This window comes from Limanda limanda, chromosome 23, assembly GCF_963576545.1.
Source record: "Limanda limanda chromosome 23, fLimLim1.1, whole genome shotgun sequence".
NCBI classification, from domain to species: Eukaryota; Metazoa; Chordata; class Actinopteri; order Pleuronectiformes; family Pleuronectidae; genus Limanda; species Limanda limanda.
Window position 1 is genome coordinate 5,816,679 of NC_083658.1, and position 21,570 is coordinate 5,838,248.

At 43.8% G+C, this 21,570-nt stretch overlaps 2 protein-coding genes across 4 annotated transcripts in view; one reads left to right on the forward strand and one right to left on the reverse strand.

Moving 5' to 3' along the window:
* LOC132996648 (guanine nucleotide exchange factor DBS-like) overlaps positions 1-2,225 on the reverse strand; it is a 34,087-nt gene extending 31,862 nt beyond the window's left edge. For both annotated transcript variants that reach the window (XM_061066974.1, XM_061066975.1), the window contains exon 1: positions 1,712-2,225. In XM_061066974.1, the coding sequence (XP_060922957.1) occupies positions 1,712-2,087 (376 nt within the window). In that variant the 5' untranslated portion in view covers positions 2,088-2,225. The remainder of the gene's footprint in view (positions 1-1,711) is intronic.
* A 5,379-nt stretch (positions 2,226-7,604) lies between these two features.
* On the forward strand, positions 7,605-19,378 carry LOC132996469 (radixin-like). Of its 2 annotated transcripts, none has more exons than XM_061066752.1 (15): positions 7,605-7,777; positions 9,084-9,177; positions 14,296-14,379; positions 14,755-14,850; positions 15,554-15,676; positions 15,831-15,982; positions 16,222-16,305; positions 16,510-16,656; positions 17,263-17,359; positions 17,458-17,621; positions 17,884-18,014; positions 18,195-18,355; positions 18,488-18,580; positions 18,802-19,038; positions 19,194-19,378. In XM_061066752.1, exons 2-15 carry the CDS (start codon positions 9,166-9,168, stop codon positions 19,356-19,358), a joined length of 1,746 nt encoding a protein of 581 aa, XP_060922735.1. In that variant the 5' UTR covers positions 7,605-7,777; positions 9,084-9,165; the 3' UTR covers positions 19,359-19,378. The 2 variants fall into 2 exon arrangements, with proteins under 2 accessions (XP_060922735.1, XP_060922736.1); XM_061066753.1 differs by lacking the exon at positions 7,605-7,777 and adding an exon at positions 7,860-7,932.
* Positions 19,379-21,570: the final 2,192 nt, after the last annotated feature.

Genomic DNA, 21,570 nt, shown 5'->3' on the forward strand with positions numbered 1-21,570 from the left:
ATTCAACTTCCTCCCACAATCCAGAAATGAAGCCTAAATAACCTGCACATGAACGTCGTCATCTTGCACATTTGGAGTCACCTGCCAACATACAAGTTTGACCATTCATGAGTCTGTGTCAGCTGTCAATCATGATGTTTCACCCCCTTTCCAAGCTGAGTGCTGAAGTACAGACAAGTGCATCAAATTCTGTGTCGACCACATATTATGATGACCCTTGCGGAAGCCACAGGATACCCCACGAGTGTCAAGGAGAAGTGGTCACCATGTTGTCCGAGAAGTTACAGAAAGCAAAAGTGTGACAGGGCGAGGAAATCAGGAGGAGATCATGAGATTGACCGCGAAAGAGAGAAGTTTGGCGACAGAGGGGAAAGACCGTCAGGGCTGGATCCTCGTCAGTCAGGAAAGCACAGAGGGAAGTTAGAACCGCTGACCATGAGAAAAACCATGACATTTTTGTGGTGCGGCAAAACCACTCACATATGGAAATTAATAACTGTTACAGCAATTTCTTAATCTACAGAACTTTTCTATCACACACAGCATTTACACACTGAGAGAACAGAATATTCACAAGCATTCATGAGCAGGGAATCGAACCAAACACCTCCTGGCTAGTAGACGACCCGCTCTATCTCCTCAGCCACAGCCACCCAATTTCATATAAATCCATCAAAAATTAGTTGTAATTAACAAGACATATGAAAATGTATGTATGGCCTCGAAAGAGGTGCTTTATGATTATATTTATTAAGATCTACAAACTCAAACTGCCCCACGTCACATCTTAGAATCATTATTTAAAAAGAAGGTGGTGGAAATATGAGTGGAAATTGCAAATGTGAGGCGAGAGAGGAGATCAAGCGCAGCTCTTACTAAAAATACACACATCGTCTCTAAATACGGAACAAAGCCGACAGGAAACAGACCAGAATAGACGTGAACCATCACTTGACAGGCACAAGGTGTATATTAGAAATCATCGAGCAAACACTGCACAGTTCCAACATGCGTGTGGACACCAAGCTCAACAAATAGTCAGGCACCTTTTGTTAGGACAGACACACACCTCGCCTCCTTTTCCTGACACACACACACACACACACACACACACACACACACACACACACACACACTCGCACACAAAGTCACTCTTGGGTAATTATTCCACCTTTTATTGAACCACCTTGAGTAAATAAGGATGTAGCAGTAAACTGTATCACTCATTTCCTGTATTGGCCTCTTGTGATGATTTATTAAAGGCGGAAATAATGTCATTGCGTTTCCTGTGCAGCTTCATATCGTCCACGACAGCTAAATTAATAGGTGTGCATGACTGATTGCCCCCCCGCACACCTCAAGCTCCAAGGAAAAGCTATTTAGCGTTCAAATTTTCAATGCAATTTAGCGATAATGAGATTTTGAACAGGGCAGTTATCTGACTGAATTTGCAAGCACATGAATTAGGGCAATTTATATTATTTTAACTTTGACTGTTGACTGCAAAACTATTTTATGTAACAGAGGCTTGAAAAATACAAAAATGCATGTGAGCATCATGTAACAAGCAACCACAAAAGCAGCTTTTGCAGAAAAGCGGAAATATTTGTATATTTTGTATTAAATAATAAAAATGATTCTACATTTCATGCACTGACACACCTCTCTCTCTCTCTCACAGACACACACACTCATCCCTCTGAAAACTCACTATGTAGCTGCTGACAGCTCAGGGCGTATTTGTAGTAGCTCTCCATCTCATCCAGCGAGATGCTGACAAGCCTCTCTCCTCCAAATCCCCGTTTTCCACCCTTCCTCTCGTCCCTCCGCCTGCTCTCCTCTTCCTCCCTCGCCGTCTTCATATCCTCCGTTAAAGACAAAAATCGCATCCGTCTCATCCCGCTCTCGTCCTCATTTGTGTTCCCAAACGCTCTCTCAATCTCTCCCATGCATACAAAACACACAAATACACGCCTGTCAAAGTTTGTTGAGTGGTTATACCACACCTCTTTCTTCTGCCCCTCCCGCCTTCTGTGGAAATCTGCCACACTCATGCACGTACCTCCCAAATGTACCAATAATACCATATAACACCACAGCTGGTATGCATAGGCAAAAGCAGGTGACGGCTTTTATGTGACATGATGCCATGATGTCTGCAGATAGAAAATCCTTTCAACAGCCTTCATGTGAATGTAATCAGATAGCGCAGGCTTTACTGCTTCACTAACAACTATCAAAATCTGATGCAACATCTACTCTGTATTAACGAATCATATACAGTATAATAAATATACACAAGAGCCTGAAAAGATTCTGTGTGAGAAACTTGCTCATGTGCATAAGTATTGATTAGTCTGGGCCACGTGACAGAATGTACAGAACTCAATGCCCCCTCTTTCTGAACCCTCTAAACTTGACTTAACCTGCAATGACCCCTGAAACACGAGCGTGTGCATGTTCCACGTCCTAAAGTCAAATCAGAAATCCACACGTTAAGACTACACTCACCTCCTCTGTTAGTTTGGGTGTGTTTGTGGTTCTGTTTCCTTTTTGTGGCTTGACGGCCACAGCAAATACAGGCAGACCTGACACACAGTCGACCAGCGTGCTCGTCTTTCTAAGTTTCTCTGACTTTCGAGCTTGTCTGTCTGACCCTGGAGAACAGACATGTCTGCTGCCGCTGCATTGAGACATTAGTCTAGTTACCAATTAGCCATTTACAAAAGCTATTTCATGTAATCAGTTACAAAGGTCAAACGGCGAAGAGTCCTGCGTTCAAAGAACTGTAGCGCAGAGACTCTGCCTTAAAGTCACAGCTAGTGCTGATGCCACACATCATGAATACACAACTACACTTGCTATTAGAAAACGTCTATGAGGAGATCCTCTTCTGGGGAGATTTCAGAGCCTTTTACTTGTTAATGTTACCTGAAGGACACCGTACTTTCTCCTACACATTGGGAAGAAGTTGTGAGGCCAGAGAATTCTAGGGCATCTCAATTTGCACTAGAATGGCTCATTCCTCCACCAGGGCCCAGCAGTTCCCCTATGACACCATATTTCATAAATTGTTCTCGGAGAAACTAAGGAAAATGTTACCAAACTTCCTATTTTGCAATGTTGAAGAAAATCCCCTGATCTGGATCCGCACCAAAATGTTTTGGGTTCCTCCTGACATTAGCTGACATCCTTCTACCAAGTTTCGTGATGATCCCTCGAGTGTATTTTGCGCAATCCTGCTAACTAACTAACAAATGGACAAAAACATAACCTACTGAACAATAACCTCATAGACTCACACATTTCATTTTCCTTTCCCTCAAACTCCAAGTCATCCACACAAACTTTACTGAAGCCTCAGCAGGAAACCAAAGAGAGAGAGAGAGTTTCTATTCTGTTTGATGGTGAGGGGGGAAAACACAGCGAGGGGAATCTCCCCCTGCTGATTGGAAAATCCTGTCCTGTCATCCTGTCACACGAATTTAAGCGGCACACACTAGAGAACCAGGCGCACTTTACTGTACTCGCACACACTCAGACTACACTGACCTGTTCTCCAGATCGCTCCATGGCTGCTGCCGTGGTGGGAGTGTCGGGTCAACACGCTGACAGACGCGGACAGATTGTGGACAAGTCGACCAAGAGTGTCTTGGCCCTCTTGAACAGACATGGTCCCAGAGAGTGCTTCATGCCGTCATGTCTGTGTACGATCATGGACGCTATTCGGGCCGCCCTGCCTCTCTCCTCTCTCCCTCTCCTCCCAGTCTGCTGTGTTTCCTCTCGTGAATGTGTGATGGTTTATCTCCCTTAACGTCTGATGTGTGTTTATCACAGGAAGAGAGGGGGGGAGGGCGGGTTATGACACAAGCCCCTGTTCAGTTAATTACACTAACTCATGTGTTTGTGTCTGGTCCTGAGCACAAACAACTAATTAAATGATGTAATAGAAAAAAAATAGTTTTTCAGGTTCATGTGACTAAAAATGTCTATAATCGTACAGAGATTGCACCAGTATGTGTTGTTGATGTTTGAAGATGCTTGCTGTCATTTTGGGCCAAATTCAACACAGTAGAAGCGAAGACTATTTCAAAAAGGAATAACTGCTGCTACTAATTTCTAAATTTCTCTCAAGAACGCTAGTGTATTGTTTAACTGATATATGTATATGTCATTTGTTGGAGCTCATTTAAAAGAAGCTTGTGGCATCAGCGAGGTTTGGATCTCTTTTGAGCATTAGGAAGAAGAGTTGAATTACACCGGTGCCATCACATTATCTTCACTTCACCCAAACTTATCTTCACACAATCGCACAAACCCTCCCGATTTAAACTTCACAAACAGCAAGCAAAGGCAGGTCATGCACTTTTCATTAAGTGGCATCTCCTCACTATTAGATTTAGATCAAAAACTGGTGCCCTCCTTCTCTTCAGTGGCTTCAAAACCAGTCACACTGGCGACAAATTGAGTTACTCTGTTCTTTTCTAGATAAAGCCCATTCTCTGAGAAGAGCTGGACTGTCAATCAAAATGTAGTTATATATTTTAATACTATTATTATCTGATTGTTTGATTTAAATCTCATAAGACAATGCAAATGCATTTCAGTTTTTTCAGGGAGCTGAAGGACCTGAGAGAAAGAGCAAAGGCAAACATGCAACAGGTTGCAGGTTTGAACTGAACCAAGACGCAGTGCAACCGGTGACTCAATGCTGATGGTTAATGTCTATATTTAATACAAACCCTGGTATTTATATTCATAACGCAGCCGCTCTGTGCAAATTATATCAATGCATGATGGACACATAACTCAAATTCGACTCCTGTCTGCTTTCATGTGTGCACATTTCCCCCTTAAATAACTGCTCACAGGCAGATGATGACAGTAAATTGTATAATCATTCCTGCAGATTGTCTCACTGGGTCAAATTACTCAATGGTTTGCTGGAACTCCTTTAAGGACACCTGGAGTAAAATCCCATTTTCAAAATCATGGCCCCATTAGAACTAATTTGCCACATGAAAGCTGCGACTTGATTTCAACATCTTTTCTCTCGTATTTAATGTGACACATTCAACTAACTCAGATTAAATTTGCGGCTCCTCGAGAGAGACACTTGCGATCTGCATGTGAGCAGAACCAAGCCCTGGTGGACTGAGTCAAACACCTGCAGCTAAGACATGTTAGGATCAACCACATTCAACTGGGACAATAAAATATACCATAAGCTCATATAAGCTTTACCTGGCAAAATCCAAATATTAAACTACCAGTTCTCAGACACAATGAAAATCATGTAAAGGTGGCATATCTGGATCACAGTTAAAAGCACAGACACTGCAGGGATCCCTACCGCTGGTCGTGGACAGCACCTCCAGCGATCGCTCCGGGTCGTCTGGCACCGACTGCTGCTCTCCCATCCTCGCTCCAGGACACAGATCTCAGCAGACGCTCCTCTTTGACATGAACTTCACAGATCCCTGAAACCACCACAGACCCTAAATATTACCACAAAAAAACCAGGGATTAGAGTGAATCTATGAGTAAGAGCAGCACTGAGCCGTGGACTCAGGTGAAAGGACAGACAGAGGCTGAAACTGTCCATTTAATTTGGTCAGCAGCGCGCAGAGAGGGAGGGGAGGAAGGAAGACACACACACACACACAAACACACACAGCAGAGCACTGAAGGTACTTTTGCAATTGCATAACACATGATGCCTTTGTGTACCACACACACACTGTCCTCAGTGGTGTTAACAACGTTGCTGTCGCTATATTTATCTCTCCATTAAATTGAGCTGTGCAGCACTAGTTTTTGGACGAGCTCGGTCAGCTTAGGTCCAAACCACCAATATAAAAATATAAGAACAGAGGAATAGAATAACATAAATAATATAATAGAAAATATGGAACCACCCCTGTAGATCTAATGGCTTCAAAATGTGTTCAAGGCCCAACTTGTTTATTTTAAACAAATCAGCTGTAGGTAAATTCACATTGTGCAAGAAGCTATTGTCAGGTCAGTGTTTTCTGGCTCATGAGTATGAGCATCAATATCCACAATGATCTTAGACACACTCCCACACACCTGATGATTTAAAAGTAAATTTGTCCAACTCCCCCCATCCAGTTTCCAGTTCCTACACCACAGTGGCTTCTTTCACTGCTTTGACAATAGCTGCGACGTGCCCCGGGGTCATATGGACAGAGATCTTGTGATGTGGAGATATGCCAGGCTAAATAAAGACCAAGGCAAGTTCCACATGCAACACAATGTGACAACTTCACAGACATGGCCCAGGGGGATGTCTAGAGCACTGCTACATTGAAAAGTGCACACAGGTTTTCCACAGGTGTTTTCCAAGGGAGGGCCACAAACCAATTTTTAGTTTCTGAAAAAACAAATATTGAGTCTCCCGATGAAAAAAAGGCGACCAGGCACTCCTTCACACCTCATTATTAATGTGTATTAATTAAAGGAGATGCGTGTAGTTATAGTTTGTCGATTCGTTATCTTTAAACAGCCAAATTGTAAACGAGGTTCGTCGTGCTATCGCCTCCATGGTTCTGTGACCGACAGAGCAGCGCTGCCTCCATGCGTCCTGTTAGGATATTACATTAATACAACTTTGACCCAGTCGAAAGTTGATGGTTCACTTTTATTTCGTAAAATCTAATCGTGACGTAATGATCGCCAGCTAATGTGAGGCCTTACCTGCACGTCCTCCAAAACCAAAGCAGCGTTCACCTCCGCGCAACAAAGTAGACCCAGATAGGTCCTGCTGCTTTCTCCTCCTCCTCCTCCTCCTCATCCTCCTCTTCTTCATCCTGTTGGAGGTCAGAAAGAAATCACGTTATTGTTGGAAGTTGTTCTGTATGAGTTGAAATATCTTGCCCATGACAGCATTTCCTCATCAATTATGGGCTGGATTGAAAGTTTGCGTCAATTCACATCTTAGTGGCTCCTGTGGGAAACCAGCAGAAGAGCCACAGCGACCCCTAGTGGGGAGATTAGTTAGTGCAAGCAGAAATGACCAAACTCAGAATGAGAAGCAGAGCTATTTATTCCAAATAATTATGTTGAAGTTAGGAATATAAAGACAAGGCCTGTGAGGTTGGACATTTTGTGATTAACTGAAATAAATGCATGTGGATCTCTGTGTGTGCGGTTTGTGGATTTTGTGAATGGCTTGTTTGAAAGGTGCAGTATAAATAAAGTTTTGAGTGATTGATATATGGAACATCTTCACCATCGGCTGCGTCGGAAACAAGCAAACATTAAACCAAACAATATTTAGATAAATAATAATGGAGATTTCCGATGCATGGTCTTCAGCATTAAAAAGAATAGCAGCTAAAATAATCTACTGTCAATTTTCATATATGTACACGTTTTTATGAGAATGCTTTTGCTTTTGTGTATTATTATATTTGTACTTTTCCCCATTATAGCAATACTTTTAATATTACTATGTTTGTGTTGTGACTTGTGATATTGGTGGAGTTCAAATGAGCGACAATTTTCCAAGTACTTCCGGGAGGCCTTTACTATTAAAGCCAACACCGGAAGTGGCGTCGTGTCATTTCGGCGCGCTTCACAGTGGCACCCCAAATCGCCTTATGGTTGATCGGGACTCGAACGATTCGCTCGCAGCTCCAAAAACACGGAAACACGGGATCGTCCACAGGTTGTCTTCATCGTGTGGACGTTTCGGACTCATCCGAGAACAGCCAGGCTTCCACATCCATTCCAAGAACCAGTCAGTCTCCCCCCGGTGAGTTGCCTCTCCCTAAAAACACACACACACACACACACACAGCTTCTCAACTTTGATGCAATAGCGGAAATCCTCGTGTTCGATCCCCTTCTTCTCATCTCCTGGCGACACGGCCCACCCGCTGGAGCCTCGGGACACGTCTCATTTTGCAGGTCTCTTCCCTTTTTCTTCTTCGGGGTAAAAATTGCGTTTGAATTAGCTCAACGTGTGTGGGGGGGGGGGATGTGGGTTAAAACTTCACACGTCCTAGCAGCTGTAGCTAGCTCGTCCCGTTACATAGACTACACCCACTATCTCTAAATCAGCCCTTTTCTGTGGGCCACTGTTCACTTTGGGTGGGGATGGTCGTGTAGGTGGAGGAATTCATTTTTCACACGTTTATTTTTAATTATTTAATTATTTGTTTTTTTACGACAGTGACACGTATTTGCCACCGCTTTCATTTAAATAGTTGTCAAATCGTAACGGAAGTGAACTCTCGGCGGGTAAGTGGGCGAAGCTAATTGCTGGAAGCTACAAGTGTCTCCAGCTGGTTTACCGTAATTTCTTCTTTAAAGCCTCTATAATGACTATGTTATACAATATATTCACTTAGTTTTACTCTGTGATGATTCATGGTCACTGTCTCACCTCCAGCTGCCTCTTCTGATTTTTAACAATATTTAGGTTCTCTCCAAACCAAACAACATTGGATTGCCCTTCAAAATAAAGACCTGTTCCTGTTGATGTATGCAATTTTGCAAAACTCAGGAAATATCGTATGCAGCATTAAAATTTGAAGCTTTAAATTTGTATATCATGGAAGAGCGACAGAGGCAGGCTCAAGAAAAAGGATATTTGGACCAGGTCACTAAAACGATAATAATAATTATTGAAATACAATATTCATCAATAGCTGTGTCACACAAGTAAAATATATATTGATTAATTTGCTATGAGATTGACAGTTGATCGTTTCAAACTCGTATTACTGTTCAACACAGGTCATCACCTAACTATTTCAGACTTGTGTGAATGTTTAGGAATCTCTAACTCGTAGTTTTCATTAGAATTAGGAACAGGATTAATTTGATTTTTGCTGTTAAGTTTACTTGACTTCCTCTTTTCGTCCTATATCCTATGTCCTCTCTCCTGAAACTATAGTTATTTTCAACTCTATGCATTGTATAGCCAGGGTTTAACTGATGGATCCTTTCTTAAAACTTTTCAGAAAGGAATAAACAGGAATTACTAGTAGATAATATTGTTTCACCAACGTATACTGTGTTCCTAGTGGGAAAAAATATGTCTGTTTCTCTTTCAGGCCGTGAGATACAAGTGTTCCTGTCGTCCAGTGCCAGATTCTTCCTCTCAGTCAACGGGTGTAAGGGGGCGAGGAAATAAAGATGCCGAAACCGGTAAGAAACTGAAAGCTAGATGAGAACTGGTGCTTTTATCATGCTGTGTTTTTAAAGAGAGACAGACAGGCACATGAGCTGCTCAGGGCAAGAAGTCGGGGATAAAACACCTTAGTTAGACACTTTCCAGTATAATTGATTCAGATTGTTTAGTGTAAAAAGTCTTATCAATCTTCAAGCTCCGGATGTCTGATATGAATCAGAAACATGAAAGTTGCTAGTTTGTTCCTGCTCAGTCTGCTTGTACAATCTGACTCCTCAGAACTGCTCTCTTGTCGTAACGGTGGGCGTGCACTGCCGCCCCAAGGCTACATTTGAGCGCTGGGTGAAGTGGCAGTTTCATACCCATGGCTGCTCCCACTCCTCATACTCCTCTTCCAAGTAAACAACAGCCAGAGTGTGAAGTGTACTGCCTGGCCCACAGGCCGTGCAACTGCAACACTGCTGCCATTGTTGCTTAAAGGGTGGAGAGAATGCCAGAGAGAGAGTCCTGGGATGTGAACAACGCCAATACAAGACCGATTTTAAGCAGTTGCTTCATGGTTGTCCGATTCCCACTGTTGTCATGCTGCTTTTTTCATCATGGGTCTGGGAATACTGTTTGATTCACGGTTAGTTTTCTCTTTTCAAAGTGTGGAGTTGTCCAGCGCATGTGTTACTCTGCACAAACTAAATATGATACAGCTCCTCTTCGCATTTGGCATTCTTAGTTTACCAGCTCAGGGTCAAATTGCGAAAGCTTACATCAGGACATTTCAGAGGAACTGGGAACAACAGGCTTCAGGCTTCTCCACAAATGGAGCGCATCGCCTGTCTAGTTCTATAGGTGCTGGGTGGAAGGCAATGATGTCCTCCACTTCCCCCTTTTGTCTCTTGAGTCATCAGGGGACCGTCGCGAAAAGACAGCTTGTACAGCAGAGTGCTGGCCTCTCTGCTGAGAGGGACATGTCTGTCACAGACAATAACTGATAGAGAAAGTACAGCCTGTGGCAGGGAGGCACTGACATAATAAACAGAGGAAGGACAGCAGGGCTGATCAGACGTGACCTTCTCTGGGATCAGGGCCAGACCTCAAAAACTTTTGGAATAGTCTTCTAATGCCTCAGTTGGCACAGGAAACCGTCGTGAGTTTGAGTAACAAAAGTGTTTGTTGATGTAGCAGGGAGATTACTGAATTATCAGAAACACTCACAACTGTATTGATAATGCATAGATAATTTAAAACATGCCATGTTCTTTTCTAACAATGTTCTGTAACTGAGGATAAGATGATTAGACTGACACTCATATAACACACTCTTCCATAGATAAACCGTTTCATTCAGCAGCTTAGTTCTACAGCAACTTGTAAAGAAAATGTTCCCGACACATACCATAGGGTTATTTTGTGTGGAGCCTTTCATAGTGAGAGCGGCCACTTAAAACCAATTGAACCAGTGCCCTGGAGGCGGCTTTGTTGCTGTCGCACACTGCTGACTGTGACCTTGTTGGCTTAAAGAGTCTTTGTATACGTCGGTGGGTTTATGCAACTTAAATTCAGTTATGATAACGTTTTGTTCTGACAGAAAATGGGCATAAAATACAGTTTTTCATACCAAAGCTGCAGCTGTGCCTCTCCCTGACTGACACATGACTCCTTGGATGCCATTAGTGGTTAATCCAATGGGTTAATATATCAATGGATTTTTAATCAGTGGTGATTAATTGATGATGATTTAGATATCGGTGTCCCTATTTCAGGGCGTCAACGTCAGTGTGCATAAAACGTAAACCTTCAAACAGTCGCAGCGACTGTTTATATGAACATATTTTATATTTGGAGTATTATGGAAAAATATGCTGTTTCTGTGTCTTTTGACATCATATCCCCACACCCACCTGACCCCCAACCCCTTTGTTTGGTGCAGTGTGTGGGCTGTGGAATTATGAGGTGACAGCACCCCACAGGAAGAGGGCCCACACGGGTTTCCTAGCCCGTGGCTGTTTTCCTGTTTGCAGGAGAGGAGGCCCACTGTGTGTATCGGGGCCCAGTCTGTGTCAACATCCTGCCTCTATGCAAGCACAGAAACAAGGTGAAGAGACAGGATTATCACCAGACGACCCAAGGCCTGGAAGGGAAAGGAGATGTCGGGGAAGATGAGCGTAGGGATCAGGGAAAATGGGAAGTTGACAAAGAGAAGAAAGGAAACTAGGGATTTGTTGTAGGGCTGAGGAGACACCCAGTGGTTTAGGAGGTATGAAAATAGGGACATTTAGAGGAAGGTAGGAGCAGCCGAGTTGGTGCAGAGCAACATTAAACTCTTGTTTGCCTCTTGTGTTTGACCCATCACCTCATTTACAATACAAACGCTAGGTCCATAGTCAAGTAGGGTATGTGAGACCCTCCTTTCCCCCTTTTTATTGCCCCTCGAGTGTATCTTGTAAAATCCCTGCAAGTGTTTCAAATGCTGTTTTTACAACAGTCTTCAAAACTTTACAGTTTCCTAAAAGATGAGTTTGTGTCCGTAGCTTGTGGTGATTCCTCGTCTCCTCTCACTCCCCCTTTCATCCCCCCTCCCTCAGAGGCCTGCCTCACCCTGCGGGGGGGTTAATCGGAGAGACAGACAGCTGCTCGGAGCCCAGCAGGACAGATTAGTAGCTCTACTGATTGAAGTGTGTGTGTGTGTGTCTCTCTCTTAAGGCCTCGCTCTGCAAAGCTCCTCTAAACAGCTTACAGGAACTAAACAGCTGCACATTTAACAAGGGGCCTGTCTGAGTGAGAACTCCTCTTCCCAACTGAAATGGAGAGGGGGATTTAGAAACGTGGCAAAATGACACTAAGAACGCAAAATACAGGCAATTTGAATTATCCAGCCACTGATTTTGACCCAATTTGGAGTCTCTGTCATATACATGCAAAAAGATAGTCAAAGTCAGGATAAAATGATTCAGAATTAAAAAAAATGAATGGTTACTTCTACGCTTTAATATTTGTATCCTCTTGCAATGATGTATCTGCTTCCTGATTCCCAATAAGCACTTCCTTGACACTTTTTCTGTCTTGCAACCCGTTAGACTAGTGACTGGATGAGCGCTCGGTGTTGTGCCTGCAGGAGCTCCGTTCCCAAAATAAAATGCTGCCATTCGGTTGTATTATGTGGATATCGGCAAGTTAAAGGGTGGATAAGACAGTCGATCTGAATACAAGATGATATCATACTAGTTTTATGGTTTCCTTCTTGTTTTGAGGAACTGTTGAGACACGTCATTTGAAATCATGAGTCAAACTCCTTTTGTATGGCAGAGCCGCATTAAACAGACCTAAGTTTGTGGGTAAAATGCATGCTTTGACCTGCTTAAGCAAACAAGAAACTTGTGAAATGTGTCTGCTTGTTTAACCTAATGATTTCAAAAGAGATCCTCTTAGGAGCTGTCTTGTTGCCCAGTCAGTGTGTCTCTTGTCGCCAGAGGGACTAATGTCACATAAGGACAGGCTTGCAAAAGTTGCTCCTTTGAGACTTCTCAGTTGTCAGTGTGTGATTAGCTGTCAGCGCCCCGGCATGTTGTTGTCGCTCTTCTCCTCCCCGTCTCTCTGCAGGAGAGAGGATTAACTAACCGTCTGGTCCACACAGGATTCCACCTCTCTCTGCGCTCTGGCTACGTTTTGCCAGAGACGCGTACCCGCATGCAGCACAAAGGGCCGCTTCTTTCACAGCTGATGGCCGATGGCAGGCGGGCCCCACACAAACACAGGGCAAGAGCCATTCAAGGCCGGTCACTTAGGAACCCCAGCTCCACACTCCACTCTCCATAACTGCTCCTGTCGCAGGAAGTCAGTGAGGCAGCTTCTTTTTGAAACAAACACAAAATACTAATTCATCTTCCAGTGAACCGTGGAAAGGTTATTTTGCCGATGTGGCTTTTAAGTGTAGCTAGTTGGAGATGCTCATGCAGGCTGTCTATAGTGTGGAGAAAGTGCTGCAACTTTTCATGGCTAATTAATGAGAGTTAGACAGAGGCAGATATATTGTGGTGGGAGCTGTGTGGTGCGGGAGTCCAGCTATGTGCTGTATAGACACAAGTTCCATGGATTATTCATTGCCTGGGAAACGGAGAGATGAAGGCTGGAGAGCCGGTGAAAAAAATAAGAGGCAGTGAGAGAAATGCAAAGTAAGCGTTCCTGAGGTTTTGTGTAGAACTGAAAAGGAAAGGCTCTGTCTGTGTCCCTTTTCCTTTCCCTTGATTTTTGCACAGTTGGCTCATCTACAGCAACCTCGCTGTAACTTAATCTCAAAAGGAATACACCCGAGATCCTCTCTTGCTTCCTGTTGTGCGCGCTTTTTGTTTCACTCTTGCTTTACTTTATTATTTTTGCTCTCTGCCTCTCATTTTCTCACCTTCATCTGTACCATGCACGTTTCCCTCCGTCTCTACTCGAGTTGTTCACCAGCAGCGAGGCAACATACGGCCTCTGTGTGTAGGTAGTCGTGGGAGGAAGGATGTGAGATGCTTCATAGGTCAGCACCGCTCTGCTCCGTGCCATGAGCCGCTGCAGGCGCGCCGCCAGTGCTGCTAAACAGGGCACAGCCAATGCCTGAGTTTTATCTCCCGCTCCGCCCCAGCAGAGGCCCTGCAGTTGTGGGCTGCCTTGAGAGGTGGGGTTAGTTCTCCCTGGCAGTGTTGGGTGGAAAATGAAAGGGAGAGACCAGAGTTTACAGTGGCTTCACTAAATTTGTGTTATGGTTGACACAAATTGAGAAATTGCGCAACAAGCTGTCATTAATCTCTGTAGGAATTCTGTAATTTTATGGCAGATTGTTGCTCGACCGAAAAACAGTTCATCCCATAACAGACAATCTCAGAAAGTACTCACTGTTTCTCAGTTGTAAATATAGGGTGTCTTTGTCTAGTGGTTTTTGTTTGAGAAAATACACAGAAATTTGTGACAAGTATAATTCTTTTTATATTTATGGAAAAACAAGATTTTCCGCCAAAACATGCAGTTTACCAACAGTTGTTTGGTTAGCAAATTCTATTGGGACTTTAGAAATGAGAAGATTCGCTGCTCTAATATTTTAAAATAAAATCCTTGTATTAATAATGCAAAAGGTTTAACTTCTTGCTGTGTTTATTTTCTAGATCAATGTCCGGGTCACCACCATGGATGCAGAGCTGGAGTTTGCCATCCAGCCCAACACCACAGGGAAGCAGCTCTTCGACCAGGTGTGCACGAGTAACACAACTGACTTCCTCTTTGATATCTGCAGAATTTAATCCTCTGCACATCTCACTTTACCCTCATCCTACATCCATTAACTGATATACAGTGAATCAGAAGATTTACCCAAACAGTTTACCTGATGGGCATCTAATTTTCAGCCAGTTTTAGAAACTTTCACAGCAGTAATAACTGATAAGCTGCACTGTATTGATAAGATAAATATAGTATTATATGACAACACCCTATTGAGAGAACCCCACCTCTTGGGCATGTTACCATCTTTCTATTCATCCATTTCCTGTCTGTCTACACTGAACAGCTTTACAATTATCCTTAAACAAGCTATAGCAATGACTTTCCTTTTGTTTTGATCTCAGGTGGTGAAGACCGTGGGTCTGCGGGAGGTCTGGTTCTTCGGTCTACAGTATGTGGACAGTAAAGGCTACAGCACCTGGCTCAAACTCAATAAGAAGGCGAGTGTCACATCACATTAAAATAAACAGTTTGTAGCTGTTCTCTCTTCCTTCTTCCATCTCTCTGCCTCCTTCTGTTTTCAATTCTTCGCCAGGATTCAATCTTGATCTGTTTGTCAGTGTCTGTTTGGGATTTGTCTGGAAGTTGTGCTGTGGTTTGGAGCCTCGGATGTTCTCTTTCAACAGCCCTCCTCTCTCATTCAGGCCAACATACCCTCCGGCCTAAACATCTGCTATTACAGTGTCTGTGTGTCTCCGAGTATGCGTGGCAGCAAATTCCCCTCAAACTGTTTTCGGTGTCTCTGTCTGTCTGCTTGTGTACCACTAACATATGTCAGACAATGCACATTACAGAAGTGTGTTGTGGTGAATGTGCTTGTTAATGTTACTGAATGTACTCTTGTGATGGATTTAAATCAAACAATACTATGTTTTTGAGGCAGATGCATTTCTTAAACACAAAAGATAAACATATTTAAAGCAACCGGAAAAGAGGTTATTAAACAATCTCAGCAGATACGTCATTCCAGAAGTTTGGTACCTATACTGCAAAAGCATGATAGTCTAGTCCCCAATTGGGCTCTAAAATGATTATTTACAAGCTGATGTGTTAATTCCACCTCGACATTAAGATGTGGCTGTGACACAAACATGATGTGACTGAGCGATGGATGAATAATAACACTACTGTTTGTTTTTTTAGGTGACCCAGCAGGATGTGAAGAAGGAGAACCCCCTGCAGTTTAAGTTCAGGGCCAAGTTCTTCCCTGAGGATGTGTCAGAGGAGCTCATCCAGGAGATCACACAGAGACTCTTCTTTCTTCAGGTAACAAACCACTGATCAAGTTTTCATCTAGATGTAGTGGATTTTCTAGAAAATGCGAACATGGGTCTACATCTACTACTGTTTCGTGAAGATAAACAAGTGGTGGTGCTATTTGAAAACTATTAACTATTTTACGTCCTCGCCGTTCTGACAGGTGAAGGAGGCCATCCTGAATGATGAGAACTATTGTCCCCCAGAGACGGCTGTGTTACTGGCTTCATACGCCGTCCAGACCAAGTATGGAGACTACAACAAAGATGCCCACAAGCCTGGCTACCTTACCCATGACAGACTGCTGCCTCAGAGGTGATAACATCCCACAAACCGCTCTGAACATGAGTGACCAAACTGCCACCTACTGTGGGAGGCGTACACTCAGTTCCCACAGACACACAGACACACACTACATCACACAAACCCTGGAATGCGTCTCATTCCCTGGTAGGGTCTTGTATGATTTCCTCTGGAGGAAACAATTCTGTGCCGATTGACATTCCTTCAGGCGAAAGTCATTTCATTGTGGCTCTGTGTGTGTTTGTGTGCAGAGTCCTGGAGCAACACAAGCTGACCAAGGAGCAGTGGGAGGACCGGATACAGACTTGGCATGAAGAACACAGAGGAATGCTCAGGTGTGTGTTAAATTAAGGTGGAAAAAAACGAAATCTCTGTGTGTGTACGTGTTCTAAACTTGTGTTGTCATGTTAGGACGAGTGTGTGTCGACATACCTCAGGATCTGATTGTATTTTTAAAATTTTAATTAATTTCTATTTCTATTGAAATGAAAATATTTATAAAAGCGAAACTCATCGCCTCTGTGTTTCCTCTTCATTAGGGAGGACTCGATGATGGAGTATCTTAAAATCGCCCAGGACCTGGAGATGTACGGCGTCAACTACTTTGAGATTAAAAACAAGAAGGGCACACAGCTGTGGTTGGGCGTGGATGCTCTGGGCCTCAACATCTATGAGCATGAAGACAAGTAAGGCACAAAAACACACAGATCTGTCAGGTGTTCTCACAAAATAACTGCACTATCATTCTGGAGAAAGTCTTTGTTTGATATTAACATAAACATTGGACGAGGACTTACAATTGTACAAAAGTCTAAAGGACGACATTTTTAGAAGTGAAAAATGAGGCTGAGGTGGAGAAAGGAACTGAAGAGTCTTTCCTGGTGAGATTTTGTTCCGCTTTCATAGAGGAAAGTATAGATATAATCAGAACTCTTGTAGCGTTTCCTCTCACTGTCTCTCTGCCTTGGCCTTCCTGTCTGTTATCTGGGGTCATCACAGCTGCCATCCCTTTCCCCTCGCCCAGGTGACAACAGAGAGACAAAATATAGTTTTGGTTTCCGCTCTGTCATTAGAAGCCTGCTCCTTTCTGATCAGAGAACTACAGGTATCCTGTCAAATTTTGGCAGGGGAGGATATTTAGAGTTTCCTCCACCTTCTGTTTCCTGTCATTCTTTCCAACTTCACTGATGCAGCCTGAAGAGCCAGCCTGATAATTTCATGCGAGTCAGTTTGTCCATGCTGGGCACCATCTGCTGGCCAAGTTTTATAAAGCATTTTTTGTTTGTTTTAAGGTTGACACCAAAGATCGGCTTCCCCTGGAGCGAGATTCGAAACATCTCTTTCAACGACAAGAAGTTCGTCATCAAACCTATCGACAAGAAAGCGCCTGTGAGTGTGAAATTCATCAAAACTATCCTCAGAACATTTCCTGCTTTACAGTTAAGTATATATATATCTTCTGCTTCTCTCTTTTCTTACCCATGTAGGACTTTGTGTTTTACGCCCCACGACTGCGCATCAACAAGCGAATCTTGGCGTTGTGCATGGGGAACCACGAGTTGTACATGAGGAGGAGAAAGCCCGACACCATCGAGGTGCAACAGATGAAGGCTCAGGCCCGGGAGGAGAAGCACCACAAACAAACAGAGAGGTACTGAAAACACCATTAACATATAGTAGTCTTCTTAACTATTGTAAATTAAATTGATTGAAAATCCATCAGACCAAGGTTTTAAGTGATGTACCAACTGTTTACTCCAAGTATGCTGCTTGTAAATATCAGTTATAATGCTTCTTAACCAGAGGGCTGCCTTCCTCTTTTACACGCCTGCTCTGAGTATGTGGTCATTTTATGGCATTATAAAAAGTGCTTGCTTTTACATTCATTAATAAACGTGTTGTTTTTTTTCCAGGGCCCAGCTGGAGAATGAGAAAAAGAAGCGAGAGCATGCGGAGAAAGAAAAGGAAAAGATAGAGCGTGAGAAAGATGAGCTCATGGAGCGTCTGAGACAGATTGAGGAGCAGACGATGAGAGCTCAGAAAGGTATTTGTTTTTCTTACTAATCGATCTGTTCACTTATCAATGCTGCCTCCCCCTCACCTCCCTCTGCCTATCAAATCACAGCCTATCCCTTGGTCTGCAAGATCAGTTGTGTCTGTTGAACTGAAATTCGGTTAAAGCCGTCCGTCTTTGTCTGAACTGTTTTTGTGTTTGTTCCCACAGAGCTCGAGGAGCAGACTCGCCGGGCCCTGGAGCTGGAGCACGAGAGAAGGAGAGCGAGGGAGGAGGCGGAGAGGCTGGAGAGAGAGAGGACCATGGCCGAGGAGGCGAAGGGGGAGCTGGCCAAACAGACTGCAGACCAGCTGAAGAACCAGGAGCAACTGGTGCGTGTTTGTTTGACTGATGCTGCGAGCAATTTCAGGCTGTACACATTTTTGCGCACACAAGCCTCTTTAATAGACAGTGAAGTCCATTCTTCTGCAGGCACTGACCGTTTGATGTATGTTTGATCCCAGGCTGCTGAACTGGCAGAATTCACAGCCAAGATCGCTCTCCTGGAAGACGCCAAGAGGAAGAAAGAAGATGAGGCCTCAGAATGGCAACACAAGGTAACGCACTCTTCTCCTCTCAATCCTGCAAGAGCAAACTTTGGCCTCATTGTTTAATCTTTCATCAAAATTGTAATTAACCTTTTAACCACTTGGAAATCTTCCAGTCTTATAATCTGTTTCAGTATATTTAAAGCATAACCAAACTAATGGAGTCAGGGCTGACCTCCTCCTCAGCTATTAAACCATGTAGTCCTCCTTCTCCATGCTCCCTCTTGCAGGCTCTCTCAGCCCAGGACGACTTGGAGAAGACCAAGGAGGAGCTAAAGACGGCGATGACAATTATGCCGGCACCTCCATGCAGCAATGCTGAGAGCGAGCACGACGAGCAGGACGAGAACCACGCAGAGGCCAGCGCCGAGCTGTCCAACGATGGCGTCAGCGAGATCGACCTCCGCAGCGAAGAGGCGCGCGTCACCGAGGCCCAGAAGAACGAGAGGGTGAAGCAGCAGCTGCAGGTGAGCCTGAAAATACCAGTACAAGCAGTTTTGTAGCAAAGAAGAAACACCAGTCAGGCAAAGTCGATTCATTCATTGTTTTTAATCTGTCTTCTCTTTTACCCTCCTCTTCCTCGTTAACCTTTTTATGTTCTCTCTTCTCTCCCGTCACTCAGACATTGAGTTCAGAGTTGGCCGAGGCCAGAGACGAAACCAAGAAGACACAGAACGACGTGCTACACGCCGAGAATGTGAAAGCCGGCCGAGACAAATACAAAACGCTGCGCCAGATCCGATCGGGCAACACGAAGCAGCGCATCGACGAGTTCGAGTCCATGTGAGGACGGCGCCTCCCCCCCCCCCCCCCCCGCCCGCTTTTTCCCCTCAGGGGCACCTGTTCCCGAACTTTCCCCCCCGGCGGCTGCTTGATTTTTCATGGACAACAGATGCTGCCGTCCCCTCGACGCCCTCAAGCAATATTGAGAAATGATCTTGTCAAACTTTGCCAAAGTCCTGTCCCACGTGTCCACTCTGAAAGTCTGTAAATCTCGGTAATCGTCGAGGTGCAGAGGTGTGTATCTGTAATCCTTAAGCACAGGGGAAAGGAGAAACTGCAAAACCAAAACGGAAGCGATTGGAAGTTTTCTTTTTATTTTGAGTAAACAGGGCCATAGAAAGCTCCTTTATTTTGCCTCACGACTTGTATGCAAAGCTTTAGTATGAATCCATATCTTCAGTTGTTTTTAAGTTCATGTCCTCTGCTTTTTGTTTGACTCGTTTTATCGATGGCGCCCTTTGTTTTAGTTTGTCTGTCCAACACCATGAGGAGTTTGGGAATAAATGAGGTCATTCATGTTACATCAGGTCACGTTTCACATGCTAAATATGCTAATTCACTTTTTCTCATCAGTAGGTTTCTCTGCAAAGACACTGCAGTATTTTAATAGTTTCATTTGAGGCTGAATAACTTGAAGAGTGATATTTTCCAATTTGGATCGTAAATCCTTTTCGTTAATGAAATTGAAGTGAGCGTAGCCTCACGGGGAGAATTGACGCCCGACTGGTCACATGACAGGTTCTGATGAACGAATGTAGCAAAGGTAACAAAGGGAAAGTGTTTTTTCACATGCACAGGTGATAGGACCTCATGTACCGAGCTTGTGCCACTGAGCTGTCGCCCTCAAGCTTAAAAGTGTTACGGAGATAAGCTAATTGGTAGTTGTGTAGCCGTGTGTCTGTTTGTGTGTGTGTGTGTGTGTGTGTGTGTTCCCTGTTGCATCCCAGTGTTTCATTCCCAGTCACCACAGATGGTTTTCTCTGCCTACCAGCACACAGAGGATCCCAGGGAGTTTAACAGACAGACAGAACAGACAAGACAAGTGTCGCGTCTGTGCTGCTCGTGTCTGTCCGACTGTATGATTGTTATGTGTGTGTGTCTGTGTGTATGTCTATATATGAATGTGTACAGGTGTGGAAGCTGAAGCCTGGCACTTCTCTGGCTGGGGAGCTCATGAAAACATCAGTCCTCGATCCTGGACAAATCTCTACCTCAGTAATGTTAGTAGTGGTGACTGACAGTCAAACACTGTGAATGTGTGTCTGTGTACTGTGCGGTTGTGTGTCCAACCCCCCCCCCTCTTTCCAAAACATAAGGTCATGATTTATTTCGGTTGCTGTTACATGCTTGGGCTAGTTTTGACAAAGTGTTATTTCTTACATATGAAGCTATATTTACTCGGTGGTCTCTCCCTGCTCCCTCAGATGTTTTTTATTCCTTCTCATTTTCGCCTGAGAGGAAATCCCCCAAAACAATGAGGAAGGCGAATGTAATAATGTTGCAAGCATCAGATCGGTGACGGACTGTAAACAGATTTTTCAGAGGTTATTTCACTGTCCCCTGACTGGGCCCTGTGAAGTGTGACTGGACCTGAGACCTCGAAAAGAAGGCTTTCATGTAAATTAATTAAAATGGCCTTAAGTGTCAGTTGGAACCTTTTCTCCTCTTTAACAATTCCCACTTTTAAGACCTGAAATGAATTTATTGGAGCTGAAGAGGCCTGTGTTAGTTCCTCTTAATGTGAAGGGATTTCTGCAAATCTCTCCAGAATGAAAAGGGAGAATTTGGCCAATTTCTACCCCTGAAATCTTAAAAATTCCCATCTAACCACATCGTTAGTGCTCAGGCGTTAAACTGACTTTTTGTGGGCTGGCTAATACGTCCCAGGGTGCATTTGTTTTCCATTTATTTTTATTAACAATATGAGAAATGTTTATTTGTTGCGCGATCACCTGACAGCTGGTGTAGTAGTTTGACGTTTGTTTGTTTTTAAAATGAGTTTTAAAGCACTTGTATGAAACGGGACACTGAAACCTGCCTTTTGTGTTTAACTCCAGTGTTTCGTTGTTAGCGTTGTGTTTGCCATAGCAGGTTGGGAAAAGAAACAGACAAGGTCCTGCGCTTCCAGCTTATATTTTTGTATTCCCCTAAATCTGCAGCACGCATTGCTTCATTGGAGGGGAAAACTCCTGTTGACAAGCCCACACCCCCGAACC

Excerpts from the sequence above, each read along its gene's own strand:
- LOC132996469 (XM_061066752.1), top strand. Across the intron at positions 14,380-14,754 it reads GGAAGCAGCTCTTCGACCAG|GTGGTGAAGACCGTGGGTCT; the intron begins GTGTGCACGAGT and ends TTTTGATCTCAG. Across the intron at positions 18,015-18,194 it reads GACGATGAGAGCTCAGAAAG|AGCTCGAGGAGCAGACTCGC; the intron begins GTATTTGTTTTT and ends TTGTTCCCACAG.